Source organism: Python bivittatus, unplaced genomic scaffold (assembly GCF_059951505.1).
Source record: "Python bivittatus isolate LINGU-HERP-01145 unplaced genomic scaffold, Pbiv_v1 ctg000480_np1212, whole genome shotgun sequence".
Classification (NCBI taxonomy): Eukaryota; Metazoa; Chordata; class Lepidosauria; order Squamata; family Pythonidae; genus Python; species Python bivittatus.
In genome coordinates, this window is record NW_028277075.1 from 103,085,641 (window position 1) to 103,108,299 (window position 22,659).

Genomic DNA, 22,659 nt, shown 5'->3' on the forward strand with positions numbered 1-22,659 from the left:
AATCACTTTACCATCTTTATGATAATAGGTGACATCCACTTTCCTCTCCTCCGATCCAAGCAATGCCTGGGCAATTTGGGCAACGTGGTGCCTTTTGGTTTCTGGTCCATGAAGAAAGTCACAGGTGCAGGGTTTTTGCATGACATCTGGTCGGGAGAACCCTGTCATCTCACAGAAGCCATCATTGCAGTAGATGATAGCACAATTCTGCACCCTGGCATTAGCGATGATGAATTTTTTATCTGCAATGAAACAGCAATGCATTTTTCAAGCATCTTATAATATTTCAAAAGTCTCCGGTCAGACTAGAGAAGAGATGTTTCTGCATCTAACTTCTACATATGGTGAGCTTCAGTAGAGGTTTAATCCCACTCTGGTATACCAAAGCTCTTTAAAAATGATTCAGCGGGATGTAGAAGAATTAAAACTCAACATCAGCTGACTTTGTGGGAGAGGGAAATCCATTCTGGGAAGCTGCTTTGTAAAACTTAGTCTAGGTGAAAAGCTTAATACTGGCTTACTCTTGTTCTGTTGAAAAGGCTTTTTCTTTGTGCTGGGACTGCTTATCCAAACTCATGAAAGAGGTCTCATTTCTGAGGGCCTGAGCTCTAATGAAAGCTTTGTATTAGGCTTTTTGACTAAAAAAAAAAGGGGGGGGGAAGTTAAGATAATATCACTGGGTTTGCAAATAATTCTGCAAACATATCTAATAGATAAAAACTAGCTTTCTCAACCATCACTGTAGACATTAGTGTTACTATTTGCACAAGACCTACTAGAATGTAAAAACAGATATCCTGTTTACAAAAGCTTTTCAAAAACAGGAGTCTACTCATAAAAATATGACTTATATTGGTAGGACTATTGGCCATTTAGCCCAAGATCTCTCCAGGGCATATATAACTTGAGCCCCTCCAAAGGACACTGCAGCATTATAATCCTTAATACGTAAGGATTATATATACTAATATATATATATATATATACTATATATAAGGATATACATGTTATAGTACAGCAAAACCATACTGCTTTTATTTAACCGTGGTGAAATGAAATAAAAATGCAGTGTTGTCCTTTGAAGCCTTGCTTCTTTTTTGCACCCCTACCTAATTTTTGGAATCCAGCTCCTGGCACATATCTAGCCCTTGGCAAAAAATGTTGTACGTCCATCTTCTAAGATCTTTAGCATAGATATTTCCTATCACCTACTACCTGGTCATTTTAACAAGAGATGCCATAGATGGAATAGAGACTTTTGCATGCAACGTAGGTGTTCTGGATATGAAACCTGCTTGGCACACTGTGAGTGGAGACATGAGTATTTCCAAACCCTTTTTGTATTTGGCCTACATGAGGTGCTAAACAGAGATAAACCTGAGAACAGAGGTTAATCTAGGGCAAGGTACAGTAAGAAGGAAAACAATTTGGGAGGAGGGGGCTACCTGAGGCGCTCCAGCCCTCTTCTGAAAGAGCAGGTTGATTTTAATGTTCTAGACTCCCATGTAAAATGATGCTCTAAACACGATTGTGGGATTCTTGTTTTCACAAAATCTAAGTTAAATCATTTAATTATACAACACATCTAATCCTGACTATATGCAAGATTCTTTGACTGGACCTATTTTCAGTTTCATGTGCAGAAGTAATCCAACAGAATTGCAGAACCCTGTGATTTCAGAGGACTGGAGGAGGGGGGGGGAGTAAATTATAGCCTCAATTATTAATTTACAACCTAAACATATTACAGTAATGTGCTCTAGTGAACACTTTACTTGAAACACCCAAGTATTCTCTCTACAGAAGCTGCATTGCCTACTCATTTTTGTGGAGCCTGTGGTTTTCAATGACAGGCACCACCTTGAAGCCACGTCTGTCATAACATTAAGGATCAAGGCACAAGATATTTGCCTCTCTTCTCTTCCAAGCTTCATCAGAGCTATCACAAGGCAGAAGTGTACATGAGCTATCCAAAGGCTAAACATATTTACACTTGGAGACACAGCGGGAAGTCTGCAAGGCAGTGGGCATCTGTTTCATTTTATCTTGATTTCTTTCAACCCCATTCACGTGCTTTGAAATATTTCTCATGCATTTCATCTTCCAGAGAAAAGTCCCTGGTTACTGACAAGTTCTCTTTGCAGCAGCCATAACTTACGTCACTCAATGGCCTTGGGATGTACATCCTTACGGAGAGATAATTAAGTCCACTAACTTTAGTACGTTCCTTCCATCCAGAAAAGTTGCAGGATCTGACTTTTATACTGCTAGGAATCTGTTACAAATCTGTTCCAGTACATTGATAATGATAGCACCTATTTATATAGAATTGTTAGCAATGTACCTATGTTCTTCTTAGACTATTTTCAATGTATCTGGAATTTGTTATCTCACTCCACAAGAAGATACTTGTGGTTTTCAGGGAATTGGGCCAGATCAGGTGACAACAACCAAAAGATTAAATTTGTAATCCTGTACACAATCCTGTATCTAAGAGTAAACCCTTGTGAATACAGAAACACTTATTTACAGCATTGCACTACTGTTATTTACAACCCTAACCATGCAAGCCACCATACTTTACACTCATTATTAGACAACTTTCCAAAGGGCACTGCACTAATTATTTATTGCAGTACAATCAAGAGTCTTACCATTTTAATGTTTAATTATGGCAGCTCACAAAAGTTTTTGCTATGGTAAAAGCTTAAGTCTTTACAATCCCACAGGGCTCTTGATGCCTTAAGCAACCATCAAATCGGCCAGACTAAAAGGATCTTACAGCTCACTCAGAAAAATCCAAATCCATCCTAGTCAGCACCGTTTCCGCGAATGCCCTTAGAAAGGGGCTGCAAGAAACTTTTTCACAAAGTAATGCCAAACAAGAATCTTCTGGCAACAAAGGGTCAAGGGTTCAGCTCAAAGCAGAAAAGAGCACACAACTTTCTGGCTGCCCTTCCAGGACTTTAGGCCGTCCAAAGCCCCCGCCTACATTGGGAACAGGCATGAACAGGCATTTGCGCTTCGTCGAGCCCCGTTTGCGCCGAGGAAGGAGAGAGAAGAATTTGCTAGCACCACGTCAAGGCAAACGGCCCTAGGATGGGAAGGTAAGCTACCCCGGCCGCCGTCTTGGATACGGCTCAGCCACTCAGGGATGCCGGCGGCGGCGGCGGCAGCAGCAGCAGCAGCAGCAGCCCCTGCCAAGCCCGATCGCTTTAGGCTAAGCTTGCCCTCGGTCTCTTCCTTCCTCGAGGCCACGAGCACCTGCACACGGCGAGAACCCTCCTCCGATCCCCAGGGAAGCCCGCCGAGGGCGTGAACTTACTTTGCCCTTCGAATTTCCGGATGATGGTCCCCAAAAAGGTGTTTTGTGGCGCCACGTGACCTCTGCGAACTGGCATGTTGCTCGATCTCCACCTCCCCGGGCGCGATGCCTTCTCGGCTTGCTGGCTCGCTTTTGCTCTCGCTCGCTCGCCGCCTTTCTCTCGATCTCCTCCGGCTACCCTTCGCGAGATATCATCGCTCAGGGGCCGCCAGGCAGCTCGCTTCTGAGCCTAGCAGCACCGCCGAGCACAGGCAGCCTCCCGCCCGCCCGGACCCCGCTCCATGCTCAGGTTCTGCATCGGGCGAACCTGACCCGCTCGCTTCGCCGAGGAGGGACAAGCGGCGGCCCGAGGCGGTGGGAGCCTGGGTGAGGAATCCGCCCAAGGTGCGGGCTCGCCGTGCCTCTGCTTCGCCTCCCGCGAAACGCAAGACCTCGCCCAGTGCCCCCTCCCGGCGCGAGCGATGGCCGGGCGCCGAGGCGGGAAGGCTCAGGCGCTGCCGTGTGCTCTCGTAGCGAGAGGGAGTGACGTCCCTCCCGCGCGGTTACGGCAGCTCGGTTACTCAAGCGTGGCTCAGCGGCAGCCAGCCCGCCCGTAAATCTCTCTCCCGAAGCGGCGACGAGCAGCTCCGACAGCAGCGATGAGCTATGACCCTGCCACGCGCAGCCACATCCCGAGGACGCCGTCGCCGCTACTGCGACGAGGCGAAGCGAAGCAGGAGGGGAGGAGCAAAAGTGGCACGCTTACACAGGTCGCTTCGTCGGTGGAGCGCGGCCGAGGCCCTGGGTCGCGGCTGAGAGCTTGGGCGAAGGGTGTGCGCGCCTTTTTTCCCTCGCTTTCCCACCGCTGAGGGAAGGCGCTCGGAAGGAGTCCAAGGCTAAGCCCAGTCCTGGCTAATCGGGCGTGTCGGCCGTGAAGTAAATAAAGAAAAGGCCGTCGAGCGTATCCAGACCGCCTGTCCCACGTGGACTGCGTGATCTTCATAAATGGCTGGGCCCTCGGTTCTGGCGGTTTACCCTGAGGCTTAGCCTCAGAGCTGTGCAGAGAGAGGAAGCCAGTGGCGTTGGGTCCGTTCAGAGCATTTCCTTTCCCAGCACTGAAGGAACACTGCTATTTTTTAAGAAGGGGGACCAGGAAGCCTTGGCCTGCTGAATCTGGATATAGTAATGGGGGCGGGGAGAGAAATCTTGAGGGAGAAAAGCTTGATTTAGCTGCCCTACAGGGCAAAATGGTTTGCCAGGAAGTTTAAACTTGGGCCTCTTGTGTTCTGACTTCTCCACACTAGGCAGCACTTTGGTGAACCCTGAAATGTAGAAGACACATGGATGACATTATTATAGGTAGTGGTGAGGAAACCTCAGTCTGAAATTACAGAACTACAACTCCCACTGTCTTTCGCTTCTGTCTATGCTGCATGAGGTGATGAGCAGTTGCACTTCATCAACTAGAAGGACTAGAAGTTCCCCATCCCTTCCTCTACCTTCTGTGCAAACCTGTCTGCTGCTTTTGTTTGATGGTTTGTACATCAGGTTTAATACGAGTGGCCCCTCACTGTAGAAACTAACAAAAAAACCAAAATCGGTTGGTCTAATTTAGAGTGAATCTTATGATCTCATTGTTCTTCAGTTGTGTCTCCTTCTTTGATCCTATTCCTCTTCTTTCTAAAAAGCATTTTCCTTGCATGAGAAAGCATTAGATTAATCTCCCAGTAGAGTGAATGAAGAGTGGGTGGAAGCTGCTGGGAACAAAGAGAAAATAATTATATTACAGAGTGCTTCAGATATGTGTGGAGTTATAGGAAGTATGAAAAGGATGCTTGGTCCAGTGATTTATTTATTTGTCCATTTGCATGCTGCCTCAATCATCAAAGTAATTCTAAGTAGTGATGAAGTGAAAAAGGCTGTGGATGACAAGAAATGTATGTAAGAGAATAATTGTTGTAAACAACTGAGGATAAGAGAAGGATATTATATAATGTGCATAGAACCAAAAAGATAGCTGCAAAGTATGTTAAGAGAACAAGGAAAGATTGAGATTAAAAGAGATAGAGAAAAGGTACAGCAATTTTGAGGGAAATTAAAAATGGCTTTGGAAGTGGGTGGAGAAGGCTAAACAAAGAGCCTTCTGATGAAGTAATATTAAAAATAGAAATATTTGTGATGAAAGTGAAATGAGGGAATGCTCAAGGGAATATTTTAGAGGTTTGTATAGGAATGATAGTGATGTGTTGAAGAGTAGAATTGAAATGAATGCTATAAATGTTATTGTCAAAGGGGAAAAAAGCATCTAATTAAGCCATAAATTTATTCCTCATATTCCTCATATTTCTTCATATTTATATAGCCACCCACCTCACAGAACATGACTCTGTGAGAATGTTGAAAAACCAAAAGGCTGCAGTTGTAGATGGTACAATTAGAGAACTCTTGAAACATGGTTGTAATCTGCTTCTGGAGTGGCTTGGCAAGTTGCATATTATGTGAATATTTCATGTGTACCCGATGATTGGATGAAGGCCTTTATTATTCTCTTACAGAAAGGCAAATGTAGCAGCAGTGAATGCAAAAACTATTTAGGGGTTAGTGTGAGTGTGGGAAATTGTTTGACAAAGTTCTGATTGGAAGGGTACAAGAGATGACAATGAGAAAAATTTAGGAAGTGCAGTGTGGCTTTATGCTGGGCAGGAGTTATGCAGGCCAGATTGTTATTCTTCAGTAGCTCATTGATTGGGGCAGCATATAAGCCTAAGCAACCAATCAGTCAATAAATAGATGTATGTATGTGAAAAAGTTTATTGTACATTTGTTGCTTTAGAAAAAATAAATAACGTGAATAGTCTGAATTATGGTTTTTTTCAAGTAAATTTGGAGTTGAAGGATGGTTGTTGAATGTGAAAATAATGGCATACAATAGATATAAATCATGTGTAAGGATAAATGGATTCCTTAGGGAATGGTTCAACATTGTACAGGAGTAAGACAAGATATAATGCCTGATCTGACATTAGAGTTTGGTTAGTTGGGAATGTGAATGTGTGTGTACTTCTATTTAGAGACAATGCTGCTTTGTTGGATTAGAACCTAAATAATTTGCAGAGAATGTTAGATACATTGTTTGATACAACAATGTCTATAGATCTGACAATAAATGTATCACAGATCAAGGTAGTTGTGTTAGCCAGCATAAAGGGAATGAATGATTACAAATTAAACATAGACGGTGAAAAACTAAGGCAAGTAGATGCATTTGTGTAACTTGGGAAAATGTTTACTAAAGATAGGAAAAGAGATGGAGAAATTTTAAGACATTAAGTGCTGGTAGAATAGTAATGGGTAGTATATGATCTGCTATGAAGAATTAATGTTTATCACAATAAGTAAAAATGGCTATTTATAAGAGTTTGCTTCTGCCCCCTAGCCAGCTTCTCCCTCCTAGCCAACTTGGCTGATTTTGAAAAAAGCTAAGCAATTTTTTATCAGCCAAGAGTGGAGGAGGAGCTGACTTCTTCCTTTTTGCTTCCCTTTTCTATTCTGTGCTTTGCTTATCGTTTTGCATAGTAAAGAGTTCTGGAGAATTCAAAGGCTTGCACACTGATTTATTGAGGTGGCCCTAATCTGGATTTTGGCTTCATCTAGCTTGTTTTTCATTTTAAAAATTCTTGGAGCAACATTACTGTTCTATAGTCATTTTTTGAGAGATAAGGGATCACTAGTCCCAAATATTTATCAGTTATATGACTATTAAGAGCCTACCCAAGCAGATATGCGTGATCCAGCAGAATATTTTTGCAAATAATCCAGTATGCACTGTAGTAGTTTCTTGAAGCTGTTTCTATGCCTCTTTATTATTGTCAGCTAACAGCAGATAATTTAAGAATTTCTAGTTCTGCTACGCGTCATTTACTCAGTTCAAATTGTGAGTTTTATCTTCATTAGGATTATCAAGAATTGTTGTCATTCAAAATGTATTTACAATCTTCTATGCAGATATAAAGTAAGTTATGGCAACATGTTTTTTGATCATTGTTTAGTGGACTATCAAGATGAGTATTTTTAAAAATCCTACTCATTTTAAAAAGCAATATGGGAAATTAATAATGAAACACATTTTGCTCTCTTTAAAATTCCTGAGATATTTATGCTTGAGTTCTTGATTTCTTGCTAAGGATTAGACTGAGGGAAATTACTTCACAAATATGTTGTAAGTGTAGACAAACCCTGTGTGCTGTTACATTGAAGGGATTAAAGGAAGCCTTTATGATTCTAGCTACAATGCTATTTACTGTTGGTCACAGAAGAAACTTGACCAGAAGAGTTCTACTTCACAGATGTGGCCATGGAGAGAATTATTATATTCATTCATATCATAGCAGAGAAAAGAGCTGGTATTTCAGAGGCATTTCTCTGTCCCATCTGATCTTGATCAAGTGTATTATTTATACAGAACTAGATCCAGTCCATATTTATTTAGAGCTCTGTGTGTGTGTGTGCATGCACGCGCGCATGTGCCCGCACATATGCCTTCAAGTCAATTTTTGACTCCTGGTGACTGCATGGACTAGTCCCTGCAGTTTTCTTGGCAAGGTTTTTCAGAAGTGTTTGCCATTGCCTCCTTCCCAGGGCTAAGAGAGAGTGACTGGCCCAAGGCGACCTAGCTAGCTACATGCCTCAGGTGGGACTAGAATTCATGGTCTCCTGGGTTCTAGCCTGGTGCCTTCACCACTACACCAAACTAGCTCTTTCTTTAGAAGTAAATCCTATTAAATTCATCTGAAGTAGCTTTTTTGTATGTACAGTAAGAAATTGATTGTAAGAGTTGCAACAGTGCAACATAAGCCCAACCATGAAGTAGGTCCTACTATATTTAATCACTATCATTTTTTAAAAAAGAGAGAATTCTAAATATTTTCAGCCCAATTGGGATGAAGGATGAAGTATTTATATTATATTTTTATATTTATAAAAGATATTTATATATTTCATTCCCATGCTGTTGTTTTTTTTATCACAGCAGGCTGTAGAGTCCTCAATGTGCCATGTTAAAATATGGCATCTAGTGAATTTATGACAGAGACTGAGCTGGTGCTTTGAAGTGGACTCACTGCCCCCTCTTTATTCCAGGATGTGAGCCTTATGTACAGTCTTGAGTATTTTGGGGGAGGGGAGGGGAGCCAGAAGAGACAATCTCTTTTGTTTCAAAGTAGCAAAAATGTATTTGGCAACTAGCTAGATTCATTTTTAATGTTAATGAGCAAAAGCCTAGAAGACTCTGGAGATATGTAGGATTGAAGGCGCTTTAGGTACATCCCAGAATAGTGAGAGGGTGTAAGAAAAATCTCCCAAGAAGAAGAAAATGGAATGGAATGGAATGGAATGGAAAGGAAAGGAAAGGAAAGGAAAGGAAAGGAAAGGAAAGGAAAGGAAAGGAAAGGAAAGGAAAGGAAAGGAAAGGAAAGGAAAGGAAAGGAAAGGAAAGGAAGAAACATCCAATGCCCTCTCTAGATTCGGCAAAAACACACTATCCTAGGCTTCTTTAAACTCAAATCAGCAGGAATATGCTAGCTTTCAACTAGCAAGAAAATCATATTTCAACAGATTCTCTTGCTAGTTGAAAGGCATGCATATTCAGTTGCCCACCTCTCTGTGTGTGTGTTACGTGTGTCTGTCAGTCTGTGTGTGTGTGTGTGAGAGAGAGAGAGACTGAGGAATGAGATCATAAAAGCAGACTCTGTAGATGCATGAATATTTAGTAACTCTGGGTGCTGAGGAAAGGGAGTCTGGTTGAGATCTTGTGGAAGAGACAATAAAGCAAAGCTAGGAGAGAGCCCCAGAACAAACGGATGTGTGGGAGAAACTTCCTATGGAATTTCCTCAGGACTGCCGAGGACAAGTGCCATTCTCCTTGTTTCGCTGCCCTGGATTTGGGGATTTCAGCTATTCAACAATTATTATGATTGTTATTACTATTATTAAAAGAAGACTCTCAGAAGAGTAATCAAAAGAGGCTTTTTAAAACAGCGAACAGTGCACCTCCAGATAGCAGTATCTTGGAAGGATATTTGGACAGGCGGCGCAAGAGCCCAGCATTTTCCTTTAATTCTCAGGTGCGCGCAAATACACACCCTCCATATAACCATGACGTGTCAATCTGGCATAATTTTCTGCTCGTTGCTTTTGCGATCACAGCAGTTCCTTCGGGTTGGAGTCCTTGCCCTAAGAGCGCAAAGGCTTCCCGATGTAACGCTGCGAAAGGCTCGAAGGAGAGATTCGCCCCTGGGCGGGCTGGCGCTCCTGGTTCGCTGCTCAGGTTCCGAAGCCGGGAAGGAGCGCTTTGGAGAAGCACGCAGCAAACTTGGAGTTGTCCATGGTCCTGACGCAGGACTCCGAGCAACCAGCGTCCTTCGCTCCGGCGTCGCAGCAGAACGAAACGGGTTCGTGGAGCCTAACACATTTCTCCCTCTGTTTAACCGGAGAGAGCGAGGACCGTGACAGAAGGAGAACCAGGGAGATGGCCATGACTTTCTAGCTATCTTTAAGGCTTCCTGAAGGAACAGCAACGGACTGGTTCAGCAGTTAGTCTCACTGGGTCTGTTGTGACCCTCGTGATGATCTAATGCAGAAGAGTGCCAGGAATCAATCACTCGTCTCTGTACTGAGCCGGGAGCCTCTGTCCAGTTAAGTCTGGCTGGAAGAGTGAAACATGCAGTTACTGAGTTAGTTGCTTCTGCCTTCCACCTGTCCTTTCACAAGACCAGCAGGTCTTTTCTTTACTCCTGCAGCCTTTCTTAGAAACTGCTGGAGTTCCTAATTTATGTTACATTTTACCCAGCAAATTGGGCAGCTGAGATCTGTATTTCTGTGATGGATAATTGTGGAAGCAATTTCCTCAGGGTGTTATTCCAAAATTAGGAAGAGCCCTGGTGTGTTAGAAAATAGATTGTTTTAAAAAATAATAATAATAAGGGAGGCATGGAGAAACAGCTTTAAATAGGAATGAAGGGAGCTAAAAAAAAACACCCACCATGGATTAGTTTCTGATTCACAGGCTACTAGAGAAGTCTTTAATGTCTACATTTTTAACAGAAAGTTCCCTTGTTTTTTCTAATTTTTTCTCACATTTGGAATAATTAGGAAAAGATACTTTGGAACAGGCTGGAACATGAACACAGCATCTATCTGCAACTCATTAAAGTAGCTGTGTCTTTTTCCTGGGATTGTGTGGCTTTCCTTTACAGCTGATCTGAAAAACAATGTGGCCACAAAGCATCTTTTTGGAATTGAAATCTATCAATTGCACATTTCTAATACATATATTGACTAAAATTCCTTATATCATGTCTTGATAATTAAGAAGCATAATTAAGAAGTATCCACATTTTGCCTTAGTCTTTCTGGTGAATTCTGGATTTGGGAGAGATCTATTCAGGCATTTAACAGCTTCCACAATCACTTAATATTTAATACAATTTAGGGGCTGCCCAATTCCAGATGACTCTGGTTGGCTTATGTTAAAAAAGTAGAAACAGTACAAAAGGAAATAGATCATCGGCATCAAGAACGCAAACATAACAACACATTCTACATGGGCTCAATCACCACAGCCAAGTTTTCAGTGATTTTCTGATTGTTGTCAGGGTGGGAGCTGTACAAATATCTGGTGAAGTTGCCTCTGAGACAGCTTAATACATTAGTTAAGCTTAAAATTTTAAAGCTTAAAATAGTGCTTCAGATTCCACTGACTACAGTAATTGATTAAACAGAAATTCATTGATTGACAGTCCCTCTGCAATTGCATGACTTTTATAATGACAATAATTTATTAATACAGCACAAATAAAGTTGGTCCAGGTTTAGCATGAACTCACCACTTTTGGAAATAGGACTTGCATTTGATGATGAAAACTCTTCTCACATCTGGTTAAGCTATTTGACTAGACTGAGGAGGTCAAACTTCAGGTCCCTGCTCCAGAGTAGGTGTTGCAACAGAGAAGGCATGCTTCCTGGGACCCATCAGATGGCACTGCTTGATGGAGGGGACCTGGAGCATGCCAACTCTATCAAATCTGGTGGGACAAGCAGAACTAATGGGAGAACTAATGGGAGACAAATAACTTGTCCCTGAAGGGCTTTATAGGTATAGCGAGCATTTTGATTGTACTCAAAAGCCTACTGGGATCCAATGCAACTTTTGAAGTAGTAGTATAACATGGGCATACTAAGGCATGCCCATACCTACTTGCACCACCACATTTTGAATAAATTGCAGCTTCTGAGTGGTTTCAAGGACAGTCTCATGTACAGCGTATTGCAGTAATCCAAGCAGGAGGTGACTAAGGTAAGGTATGATTACCATGAGCAGGGCCTCTCAGTCCAGGAATGGGCACAATTGGCACACAACTGTGCAAAGGTTCTCCTAGCCATGGCTGCCACCTACTCTTCCAACAAGAGCCAAGAGTCCAGGAGTACTACTATATGTACACCAGCTCTGTCTGGGGAGTGCCACCCCATTCAGGGCTAAATATGGAAAATCCCTGGCATCAGTGGGACCTAAAACCTACAGCCACTCAGTCTTACTAAGGTCGAGCTGAGGCATGTTCTTCTCCATCCAGTCCCTCACAGCCTCCAGACATGAAACAGAATCTTGCTGGCATCACTTGGTCAGCCAGGGGCAGAGATATATAACTGAGTATCATCACCATACTGATGATAACTCACCCCATGCCAGTGGATGTCTGCACCCAGCAGTTTCATGTAGATGTTAAATAGGAGCAGGGAAAAGGTAGAGCCTTGAGGGACACCTTGGAACCTGGATCTAAGGGCTCAATTTCTCTCCCCCTTCAACACCAACTGGAACTAACCTCAGAGGAAGGAGGAAAACCACCATAACACTGTGACCCCCATTTCTGTCTCCTAAGCTGATCCAAAAGGATACCATGATTGATGGTATTGAAAGGCAGTGAGAGATCAAGGAAAGCCAGGATGGATGTACCACTGATATCCTACACCTCCCTCCACCCCCAAGTTCATCCACAAGTGCGATCAGTGCTATTTATACCCAGGCCTGATTGAAAAGGGCCCTGATAATATATACCTTCCTCTGAAGCTGCAGCCTGACACCTTCTCCACAACCTCTAAAAAGGGGAGGTAGAAACCGGATGAAAATTGTCTAGTAACATTGGGTCCAGTGTTGGCTTCTTGAGGAGGGGACAGATCACTGCCTTCTTAAGTTTGGGCCAGATCACCACTTCACTCAAAGATGAATTAACCACTGCCTGGATCCAACCACATATCTTCCAGGCAGCCTTGATCATCCAGGAGAGACATGGATCTCATTCACAGGTGGCTAAGTCACAATTCCAAGGAGTTCTCAGGACTTATAGGCTCAAACTCTTCCCAGATAACATAGACAGACCGACCCTTAGTCAATTCCATAGGATCAGCACTGGTAGAGTCCAGGTCAGAGCAGATGTGAATGACTTTATTGTCTGATTCCTAGGGAAGAACCCACTTGCCTGATTGAGCCTTCCAGAGTGTAGATACTCTCCATACATGAGATCAATGGAGTGTGGGACGTAATCTTTTTCTACTGCTGTCTTTAGGATAAGGATAATATGTTTATGATAGGCTGTCCTCTCGATAACCTAGCTGAAGCATTTTGCAGTAGCTGCAGCTTCTGATCCAATCTCAAAGGTTGATTATGTGCCATCAAGTTGATGTCAACTTTTAGCAACCACATAGATAGGTTTTCTTCATAAAATCTCAAAGGTAGTCCCACATGACATATTCAGTCTTGAGGTTACCACATTACAGGATCACTGTGACCAGGTTATTCTGACCAGGAATGGTTGTAGCTGGTTGTAAATGAAAAGAAATAGAAACTGAAGACCATGCACCATTTCATTGGCTGTTCTACACAGGCTTTGAAATACTGTAGTACAACAGCTCATTGCTATATACCCAGGTAGTCCAGAAACAAATATTTCAATTTATTATTGGTTGATTAGTCTCCTTATGTATTAATGAGATCATAAACTTTTGATCAATTGCCCTTCATATTTGTTTGTTGAAAAATTCTGAGAAATTCAGTTTTGTATGATTTATTATTTTTCTTTAAAATATTACAATTTTTCTATATAATTTTTTTCAGGTTGATTTTTGATGGTAAATAAAAAAAAATGATAACTTGCATAGATTAGGGAGGTAAAGAATTTGACCTGAATCCTAGTGGGAGTGAATTTGGGCATTTTGTTTCCAGTATTGTATTGCAACTTGAATGCTAGCCACCAATGTAGCCCACTGAATGTTCAAATTTATCCTTAAAACATATACAGTGATGTACTCTACTTGACTAGGAGGATCTTTTACTTTTAAAACACCCTGATATTGACTATGTGCAGATGACTTTTTACAGAAATCACATAAGCAGCATTGCGAAAGGTGGCAACTTCTGATGAACAGCCTCTTGATCCTGGGAGGGGGAAGGCATTAAAAATGTTCCAAGAACGCCACCACCATCACCACCTCATACAGTAGATGAAGTAAGTCCAAATTAAGGCAATCTATTTCAGCATTTCTATACCAGAGTTTTAAGGAGAAATCAGAAAGAAAAACATTAGAGTAGAAGCCATACAACTCTACTTTACTTTACCCATATATCTGTAACAGGCCTTTTCTCACTTGAGAGCTCGTAGACCTGGGAAACTGAAACTACTTTTAAGATTCACTAAATGGTTGCTTGCTTTTCATTTTCTTTTAAAGATGTATGTTCTTTCTACATCATAAACTACTTTGAGATTTTTTTTAAACGGAAAGGTGGGACATTTAATACTGATTGGTTGAAGAGCTAATGTTGAACATTTTAAGTACTATTATTTGAAACTGAAATAATTTCCATTCCTGAGATGTTCATTAGCTCTGAGGTATTTTCTCTGACCCCACTTTAGTTAAATTGTAGAATACATTTTACATGTCACTTTGGCTGCAGCAACTAGTTTAATGTCACAAAAGATTAGTTATGAATGGATAGGCTATAATTATTTAACTTCCTTTTGTTCATTCAAGCTCTGAGGATTCAAAATAAAGGTACTATTATAGAGTGGGCAAGCTAAGCACAAGCAAGACTAATTCTTTTGGAGATTCTAGCAGGGATTAAAGTTGTTATCTCCTCCTCCTCCTCCTCTCAGGTAGTCCCCAGTTTAAGAACGACTTCCGTTCCCAACATCTGTCCTTAAGTCAAATTTGTATGTAAGCCAGAATAGTATTATTGTATAATACTGTATAAGTTGCATCGTGTGATTAACTTGAACCATTGTGTATTTAACTCAGAGTCGTCCTTAAACTGGGTGTTCTTAATCCAGGGACTACCCAATAACTTAGGCAGCAATATTAAATCCCCAGTGCCATAGCTGGAGAGGGTTAGAATATGGTGAACATGTCTCTTTCAACAGCTCCACTGGCAGTAACATATTTACCCTGCTGAGCCCCAATATAGAAAGCCTTACACTCATTATTGGTGGGGTTCTGCTCGCAGGTTAGAGGCAGCCTGAGATATGAACTAACTTAACATTGTAACTATCTTCTCTGGCCCATGCCCGTGACATATCAGAGGGATCCATGCAATGTGTGTGTGTGTGTGTGTGTGTGTGTGTGTGTAAAAAGTCAAAATGACAGCCACAACCATGCCATCACAGCCCTATCTCTTTTTTTGCATGCATCAACATGTGCAGCATATGTAAAAAGGGGTGGGGCCACCATCTTGACTTTTTTGACACACACACAGAGATGTCCCATTTCTCTTGCTTACCTAGCACTTTTAGTACCTTGAGGTACTATCCCCTGCAACAGCTTTATCTTCCAGAGATACCTTGCCTCCACCTGTTTTAGAAGGGGATGTGTTTTCTTCCTCAGGGGCAAAGCAGGCAATGCCTTTACAATTATATTTTCAGTTTTGGAAATGACGGCAGGGCATTGTGCACAATGTTTAAGAGATTAACCCCCAATGACCAGTCAGAGTTCATAAATATTACAGTAGTTGTACAGTCCCTGGAGTTCTCTGAGCTTGGTTGTTTTCTTGCAGATGTTTCATTACCTGACTAGGTAACATCTTCATTGCTAGAAGGGAGTGGGTTTTGCACTGAAGATGTTACCTAGTCAGGTAATGAAACATCTGCAGGAAAACACCAAGCTCAGAGAACCCCAAGGACTCTACAGTTCAAACCTGAGCTACATATATTCTCTTCTGTTGGTATTACAGTAGTCCTTACTTAGCGACCACAACTGGGACCAGCAACTTGGATGTTAAGCAAAGGGGTCACTAAGTGAAACCGCAACTGTGCTTGTGATCCTACTTCAACTTTCCTTTGCTTTACAGACCTGCGAAGGTTGCAAATGTGAGGATTGGTTGTAAAGTTACTTTTTCATCACTGTCATAACTGTGAACAGTCACTAAACGAGGGCTACTGTGTTTGAATTTTCACAGTGATAACGTTCACCCAAGTGTAGCATTTGTAATGACTTTCACCCAAGAGTAGCATTTGGGAAAATAATTATACAGATAAACATTGAGCTAGAGAACAAACTGGATATATTAAAGAAAAAGAAAAAAAAATCAAATTTATCTCTCAATCAGAGTGAATACTGCTACTTTTTCTCTTTAGCAACACTCAACCATTCCAATAGCCAATTTTCTTCTTCAGAGCTTTTCATTGCTGTTGTTGCCCAGGAAAAAGAATTTAGCTCCTTAGAGTGAGAATGTTGCCCTTAGACCAAATCAGCTGTCATAGAAACCAGTAAAGAAAAAAATAAAATAAAAACAGAGTGCCACTGATGAATAACCAACGGGAAATATGTCTTAACCGTGTGCAGTGGCTGTCATAAACTGGCAAGGTTCTGAAATGGTGGATTAGTCTCTCAATTACACCATTTATTATTTAAATTTTTATTATTTCTTTTAAAAAACCCCTAGAATCCTGTTGTCTCTCAGTTATTTACCTCTATTTTTAGTTCTGAAGTATCAATTGGCTTATCTTTCTATGAGCATTTCCCTGCTAGTGACTTATAGTAACTCCATAGCATCACTATCACTGAAATGATGTAAAGTGATACAAAATGTATTTTCATTATTGTTATTTTGGCACAGGGATAGTTGAATAAATGTAAATATGCTATAAATTGCTAGTGGGGAGATTGCCCAACTCTATGGATTACTAGATTTTTATCATTTCATAAAAGTTACTTCAAGAAATGAAGAATGGAAAGGTGTAAATGTTTAAAATGCAATAAATGTTCATTACGAAAAGACCATCTACAAATTCTACAGAATAAGGCAGGAAGAGGAGGGAGAACTCCATTTTTCAGTATTCCATATCTGAATACCTTGCATATAAAGCTCAGTCTCACCCAAGGAACTGAATTAATACATTTTCCCACAGGTGCTCATTTTCTATATGCAAATATCATTTAATGCATTTCCCACCTACAGACTGAGTGGTAAACAGATAGGATATTCTTCATATCTGCTCCTGATTAAAGAACATGAAATCATCCAGTATTCTGAAAGACAATTTAATCAATTAATGCCTAGATATGTGGTTCTCACACACTTCACAAAACGAAATCTGCTGATGGCTAGGGACATATTTTGGAATGTATCACTAACATCCCAAACCTTGTAGCTTAACAATGCCTCTCAAAAGTCTTCACGAGTAGCCTGGTTAGTCCTGGTTGCTTATACAGTATATGCTGATTTAGGAATCAGTGGCTGAGATTTCACTTTTATTTCATTGTTACAGGAGACAAATGACGTTTTTCCTTTTCAAGGTAAACAGCTGCAAAAATTGCCATTCTGAGTCTCTGAAGCCATTGCAAAAGGGCTATAAAGAAGGCCAAGGTGACAACTAAATGCTCTTCCACAGCCCAGCTATGTAGCCCAGGAGAGTAACAAAGTGCCTTCTGCAACAAGTTCAGAGACTATTGTGCTACCAGAAACAGATCTGGAGCCTGCATTAATGTAAAGTTCTGTGCACCCTCTTATACTGGCCTTGTTATACCTACCTTGGCCTAATGAACAACTGCCTTGTTCCTTTCTTCTCTTGTATTTGGTTAACATATTTGATGTGGTCATTTGACCCAAATGTGTACAAACATTTCTACTTTCTACCCAGATGTATATTATCAAAAGTGATGTAAAAAGCTTTTTCTAATGCTAAGTTCTGCAAGTCTCTCCATTAGATTTGTTCTCTGCTATTGTATTTTACCCTCAATTCAATCCCTCTATACAACATTACTGTTTAAATGAGTAAAACTGTCTGAAAATAATTCTATACTGTCCCAAATTCCATCAGTAATTCTATCAGAGGCAGCATTTATCACTGTCATTGCTCATGCTGACAGTAATCTACTACATTTAGGTCAAGTTCTTCTCTATTAATATTTTACACTTTTTCATGATGTTCCAAATAGCTCAGTTAAAAACAAACTTTGGTGCATTTTTGTCTTCAAGCAGATGTGGAGAACTTGTAATCCTCTTGCTGTAGCTGGATTGTGACTCTCATTAGCACTGATACTTCACACACTCACTACAGCTGATGGGAATTGAAATCAATAACAGCTGGAGGCTACAATTTTCCCACCAGTATCTTTATAGTTCTGTCCTGAAGCAGGTTAAATATGCTGTGATTTGGTAAAGGTAAAGATTTAGTTCAGTTTCTATGATTAATTGTTTTGGTGAAAATATGGACGTGGTTTTCACCAAGACAACTACATGGACATACCATAATCACCAGAAACTGAGCTAAATTTTTATCTTTATCAACCAATGCCTTCTTCCAGGATATTTTTTTTTTCATCTTTACAGTCTAGTCTACATCCCTTTAATTTCTTGATCATCTCCCATTGAAGTACAAATGAGACCTTAATCCTGCTACACATTTTGGGATCATCCATGGTTGGCTAGGTCTTGGCTCTAAGTTTAGGATTGTATACTTGTCCAGGTACAGGACTGTCAAGCTGCAATCCTGTATCTACCTACCAAGAGAAATTCTACTGAATGCAAGAGGAGTTACTTCTGAATAGACATGTTTATAGCTGCCCTATTAAATACTGTGCTTACTTTCCTGTGTGTTGAACCCCTACTGACTGAGCAAATAAAAATATACTGCATTTTAAACAGACTGAAAACATGAGTTTCTGAGTAGCCTTGTTCAGGACAATATATAATCACATTTCAAGCCAGATACATGATTTATTTAGACATAGCTATAGGGAGAAACTGAGTTATTTCAGAAGTGCTACAAATTTAATTCACCTCAAGCCATCCTTAATATGAATCTGAGAGAGTCTGCCTTTAAGTGGACCTATCTACAAGTTTTTCTCACTATTTAAGCATAGGGTTAAACTAGAAAACATCAAATAATCATTTAACATATTTTCTTTTTTTCTTTTGGTTTAATCATAACAGATGAATCAGCCTGGATGAGACTGGTTCCATTATTAAGAAGGTGAACAGTTGTTTTTTACAGGTAGAATCTGTTCCCTCTTGCCTAAAGTAGAAAGTAATATGGTCCCTACTGGGGGGAAAAAACCACCTTCCCTTGGTGCAATTGTAAGCCAGTCTCAGACATCCCTTTCTGGGAAAGGTAATTGAGGTCTTATAGAATCATAGAATTGGAAATGATCACAAGGATGATCTAGCCCAACCTTCTACAACGTGCAGGAAACCATTAAACCATTCATTGTATGGTAGTGGCCTGACAGCTCCAGATATCTGAATGATACCAATTATCCAAAATTACTTCTATCGGGGCTTTTGACAGGAATAGGGTACTGAAATTGCTTTGATCACCCTTTGTAGCAAGTTGCTGGAAAGTGGATAGAAAAAGCATACTTCTCCCAATTCTATACTTCTAGGCTGCTTTCTGTGCTACCAGCCATGGCGTCCTTCTGGAGTGCCTGACAGGTTAGGATCCTGGGAGCACTGTTTGCCTGTTCTGGGCCTTCTGTTTGAGCTATGTCCAGAAGGTGGGGTTCAGGGACTATTGTTGAATTTCTAGGCCACTGATTATGCTGCTCAGCATCTACCATATATGGATCTATTGGGGCAGGTCATCCAGAGCTTTGGACTGGTGTGGCATTAGTATTCTGACGATACTCAGCAAAATTGCTCCTTAATATCCAGTCCAAGGAAAGCAACTGTATCCTTTCATGCTGCTTAAATATGACAATGGGCCGAGTGAGAGAAAACAAGCTGATATTTAATTCATACAAGATGGAGATACTGCTGGAAAATAGGACACTGGAATTGAGGTTCAGTCTGTTTTGGATGGGATACATTTCACAGGCTGGAAGTGCTCCTTATTCCAATTATTTGCCAATTAGTTACTCTGCTTTACTTTAAACCAAAACAAACAAGGCCTGGGTAACATTCCATCTTCCTACACATACAGGATGAAATCAGCCCACATGGCTCAGGCAAACTTATGTTTTAAAATTTGGCTGCAATCTTATGCACAGTTGTATGTGAGCAAAAGCCCTTTCCAATTCAGCTGGAGTGATACTTTAATGATGAACACCTCAAAAATTTGTCATCCAAAGGCTCACTGTAAACATTTCCTTTCCTATATTGTACGTTTCATATCATAAAACTTGGCTTTCCCCCATCCAAGAATGAGGACATGGCATAGGAGCATTAGTTAATTGAGTCTGATCATAAAGACACTTGGTATGATTTTTCCCTACAGAGCCTATGGAACAATACAGTTTCCTGCCATGTGCAAGTCTGCTGGCATTTTGGTTTCCATCCAAAAATCGGGGAGAAATTCCCATACCTAGAAGGCATGATTCAGGAGTTGTATACTTCCCAAACCCGTTCATTATAAATTTGATAGGATTCACAGAAGATATTTATATAATAGTATATATGCTGCCTTTTTTAGGCATATGCATAATTTATTACTTCCTATTTATCCACTTCCTCCAAAATCATCACTTGGGCTCTCATTTGTGTTGGTTCCATTGGGGTAGACAAAATCTGAAGTTTGCAGTTATCCCAGATGCCCCTCAGACTTCTTCCTCCTATTCAGGACCAAGTAGATGACATCAAGAATGTGACTTTAGCTCAGTCATCTGGAGGATATCCGGATTGGGGAAGATTGTTTTAAGGAATGCTGGAATCTAAACTGAAGTAAAAAAGAGCACAAAAGCCTATCAGCCCTCAGCCAGTCAATTAATTCTCTTATGTCCACAAATATTGCAGAGTTGAAAACTGCATAGAAAAAGCACAAAGGCCATCCCCAAAGTCTTGTTTTTAATTTTCACGACAAGGTTCAAGGCCTGGTAGCTGCAGAGAACAGCTCTTTCCATGTGGAAAAGATATACCTGAAAACTCAGGCGTGAAGGAGAAAAAATGTAGATTTCTTTTACCTGTCAAATCCACTAAAGGCTTCTTTTATCTCCTTTTACCTTTCAAATTGTCCTGCTTTTAAAAATCCATAATCCTGCCCTGATCCTTTCTCATGTCATGCAGTCTATTTCAGTAATGATCTGGACAGTTACTCTTTCTCTCTCCCACATACCCACAAACGTATCTTTGATTCAATTTCATTTTAATTTCATTTTGTGAGAACGTAATTTGAGAGTGAGACATGGCATCATGGTGCAGATGGCAAGTGTTAGGCAGATCTTATTACCTGCCTCAATTGAATCACCCCTGCCTTCTACAATCATAACTGGTCTGCCTTGTCTTCAAGTAAAAACATTACAGCATAGCTCAGGATGACTACCGATGTGGCAAAAAGAGCTGAGTTGTATATTCTTGATTTAATGTCTCATGGTGCTGAGGGTAAAAAACTTTTTGGGGGAATAATATGCTGTCATGTGTTGGAACTGGTGCTGTTCCTAAAGGCAGAATCTAGAAAAGAACAGTATGGTCTCAAAATTATAATCTTATAAATGATTCATGGAAATAATAGCAATAGCACTCATCATTACAAAAAGAAGACCTATATATAGAATGCACAACTTTTTTTAAAAAAGTGCAGCTTTTGGTATATGTACAGTATAACAGGGAACATTTTTCATGTGTTTCAGTAAATATATGCATTCCTTTTTCACTGAAGTAGATGGAGTAGGACATTTTTGTGGTTAGGATCGTTCTCTCTCTCTCTGCACTCCCCCATTTCTTCTCTCTCTCTGCTGGAGAGCTATTAAGTGATTGGCTAGTAAAAAACTGTCTTGATTTTTTTTTCCTGTGCAAATATCAGTTCTGATTATTTGTGCATATTTCTTCAACTGTATAGATTTCTATTTCTGTTTTCCCCAGTTTACATCCTTTTTGCCACACAGTTTTCTGTAATAAACTGAAATTGTGTGTGTACTTTTCTCAAATATGCACATTTATGTCCATATGTACACTACAACATTCTGAGAAGTTTCTGTTTATATGTTTACATGCATTTCAATTTCTCCTATATGTATTGAGATACTCAGAAATTGGTTTCTGTATGTAAAAATGTGTATGATAATTTTAGGGCATTTAGCACCTATTTCTTATGCAGCCCAGTCCCCTAAGGGTTATTTCATCTTAAGGGACTGGAAATACAGTACAAAGAACTGAGAATATAGAAAAGCATATTGCTAGGCTTAGGCCTTGATTTTCTTCATGTAGATAATAAAATGTACATGTAATTGTTTACTTACTTGCATGTGCTTGGGGAAATATTGTTAATCTTTGATCAAATAAGAGCAAATTGGCTATCACTGAAATCTTAATTAACCAAATTGGCATCTGCTTATAGAACGCAGCTGGAAAATATTTAACCTGTTTCAAAATCTAGCATTAATATATTTAACTGAGGAAGCAATATGAAATTATTCCTGCTAAATCCAATCCTGTGATACTCAGATCATTTGGAGATTACTGTATCAGTTGCTTTTAATGGACGATGTATTATTAAACTGACATATGATGATGGAGAAAGTGGCATTCACAAAGTTTATATTGTTGCATTGTCTTTCATTTCCAGTTTTCTTTCCTGTTGTTATTTACTGTGACTGCTGGTTTGGAATATTTTTTCCATCTGAATCATGGGATCACATAATATAAAATATAAATATAAAATATATATTCATCCAATTATATTGTCATTTGTACTAAAGATGATAATTTGCTAAGAACCCTCCTCCAAATCCAAACATAATGATAAAATATGGATGATGCCACAAAGACAATCTTTTTTCTTTCCTATTCACAATTATAGGAACATAAGAAAGACATTTGTCTTGGGATGAGAAAGATCATATTGGAAGATAGGATTCTATAGCTGTATTTCTATATTGACATA

At 40.2% G+C, this 22,659-nt stretch overlaps 1 protein-coding gene across 6 annotated transcripts in view; it reads right to left on the reverse strand.

Moving 5' to 3' along the window:
• The window catches only part of KCNH7 (potassium voltage-gated channel subfamily H member 7), a 363,576-nt gene that overhangs the window by 299,019 nt on the left and 41,898 nt on the right, over nt 1-22,659 (reverse strand). For 3 of the 6 annotated variants that reach the window (XM_088146656.1, XM_088146650.1, XM_088146651.1), the window contains 3 exons: nt 9,445-10,007; nt 3,326-4,626; nt 12-242 (listed from right to left, as the gene is read on the reverse strand). In XM_088146656.1, coding sequence (XP_088002782.1) covers nt 12-242; nt 3,326-3,401 — 307 coding nt within the window. In that variant the 5' untranslated portion in view covers nt 3,402-4,626; nt 9,445-10,007. Of the gene's footprint in view, nt 1-11; nt 243-2,654; nt 2,777-3,325; nt 4,627-9,444; nt 10,008-11,187; nt 21,268-22,659 lie in introns of those variants that run through there. The other 3 variants (XM_088146652.1, XM_088146654.1, XM_088146653.1) reach the window with 3 other exon arrangements.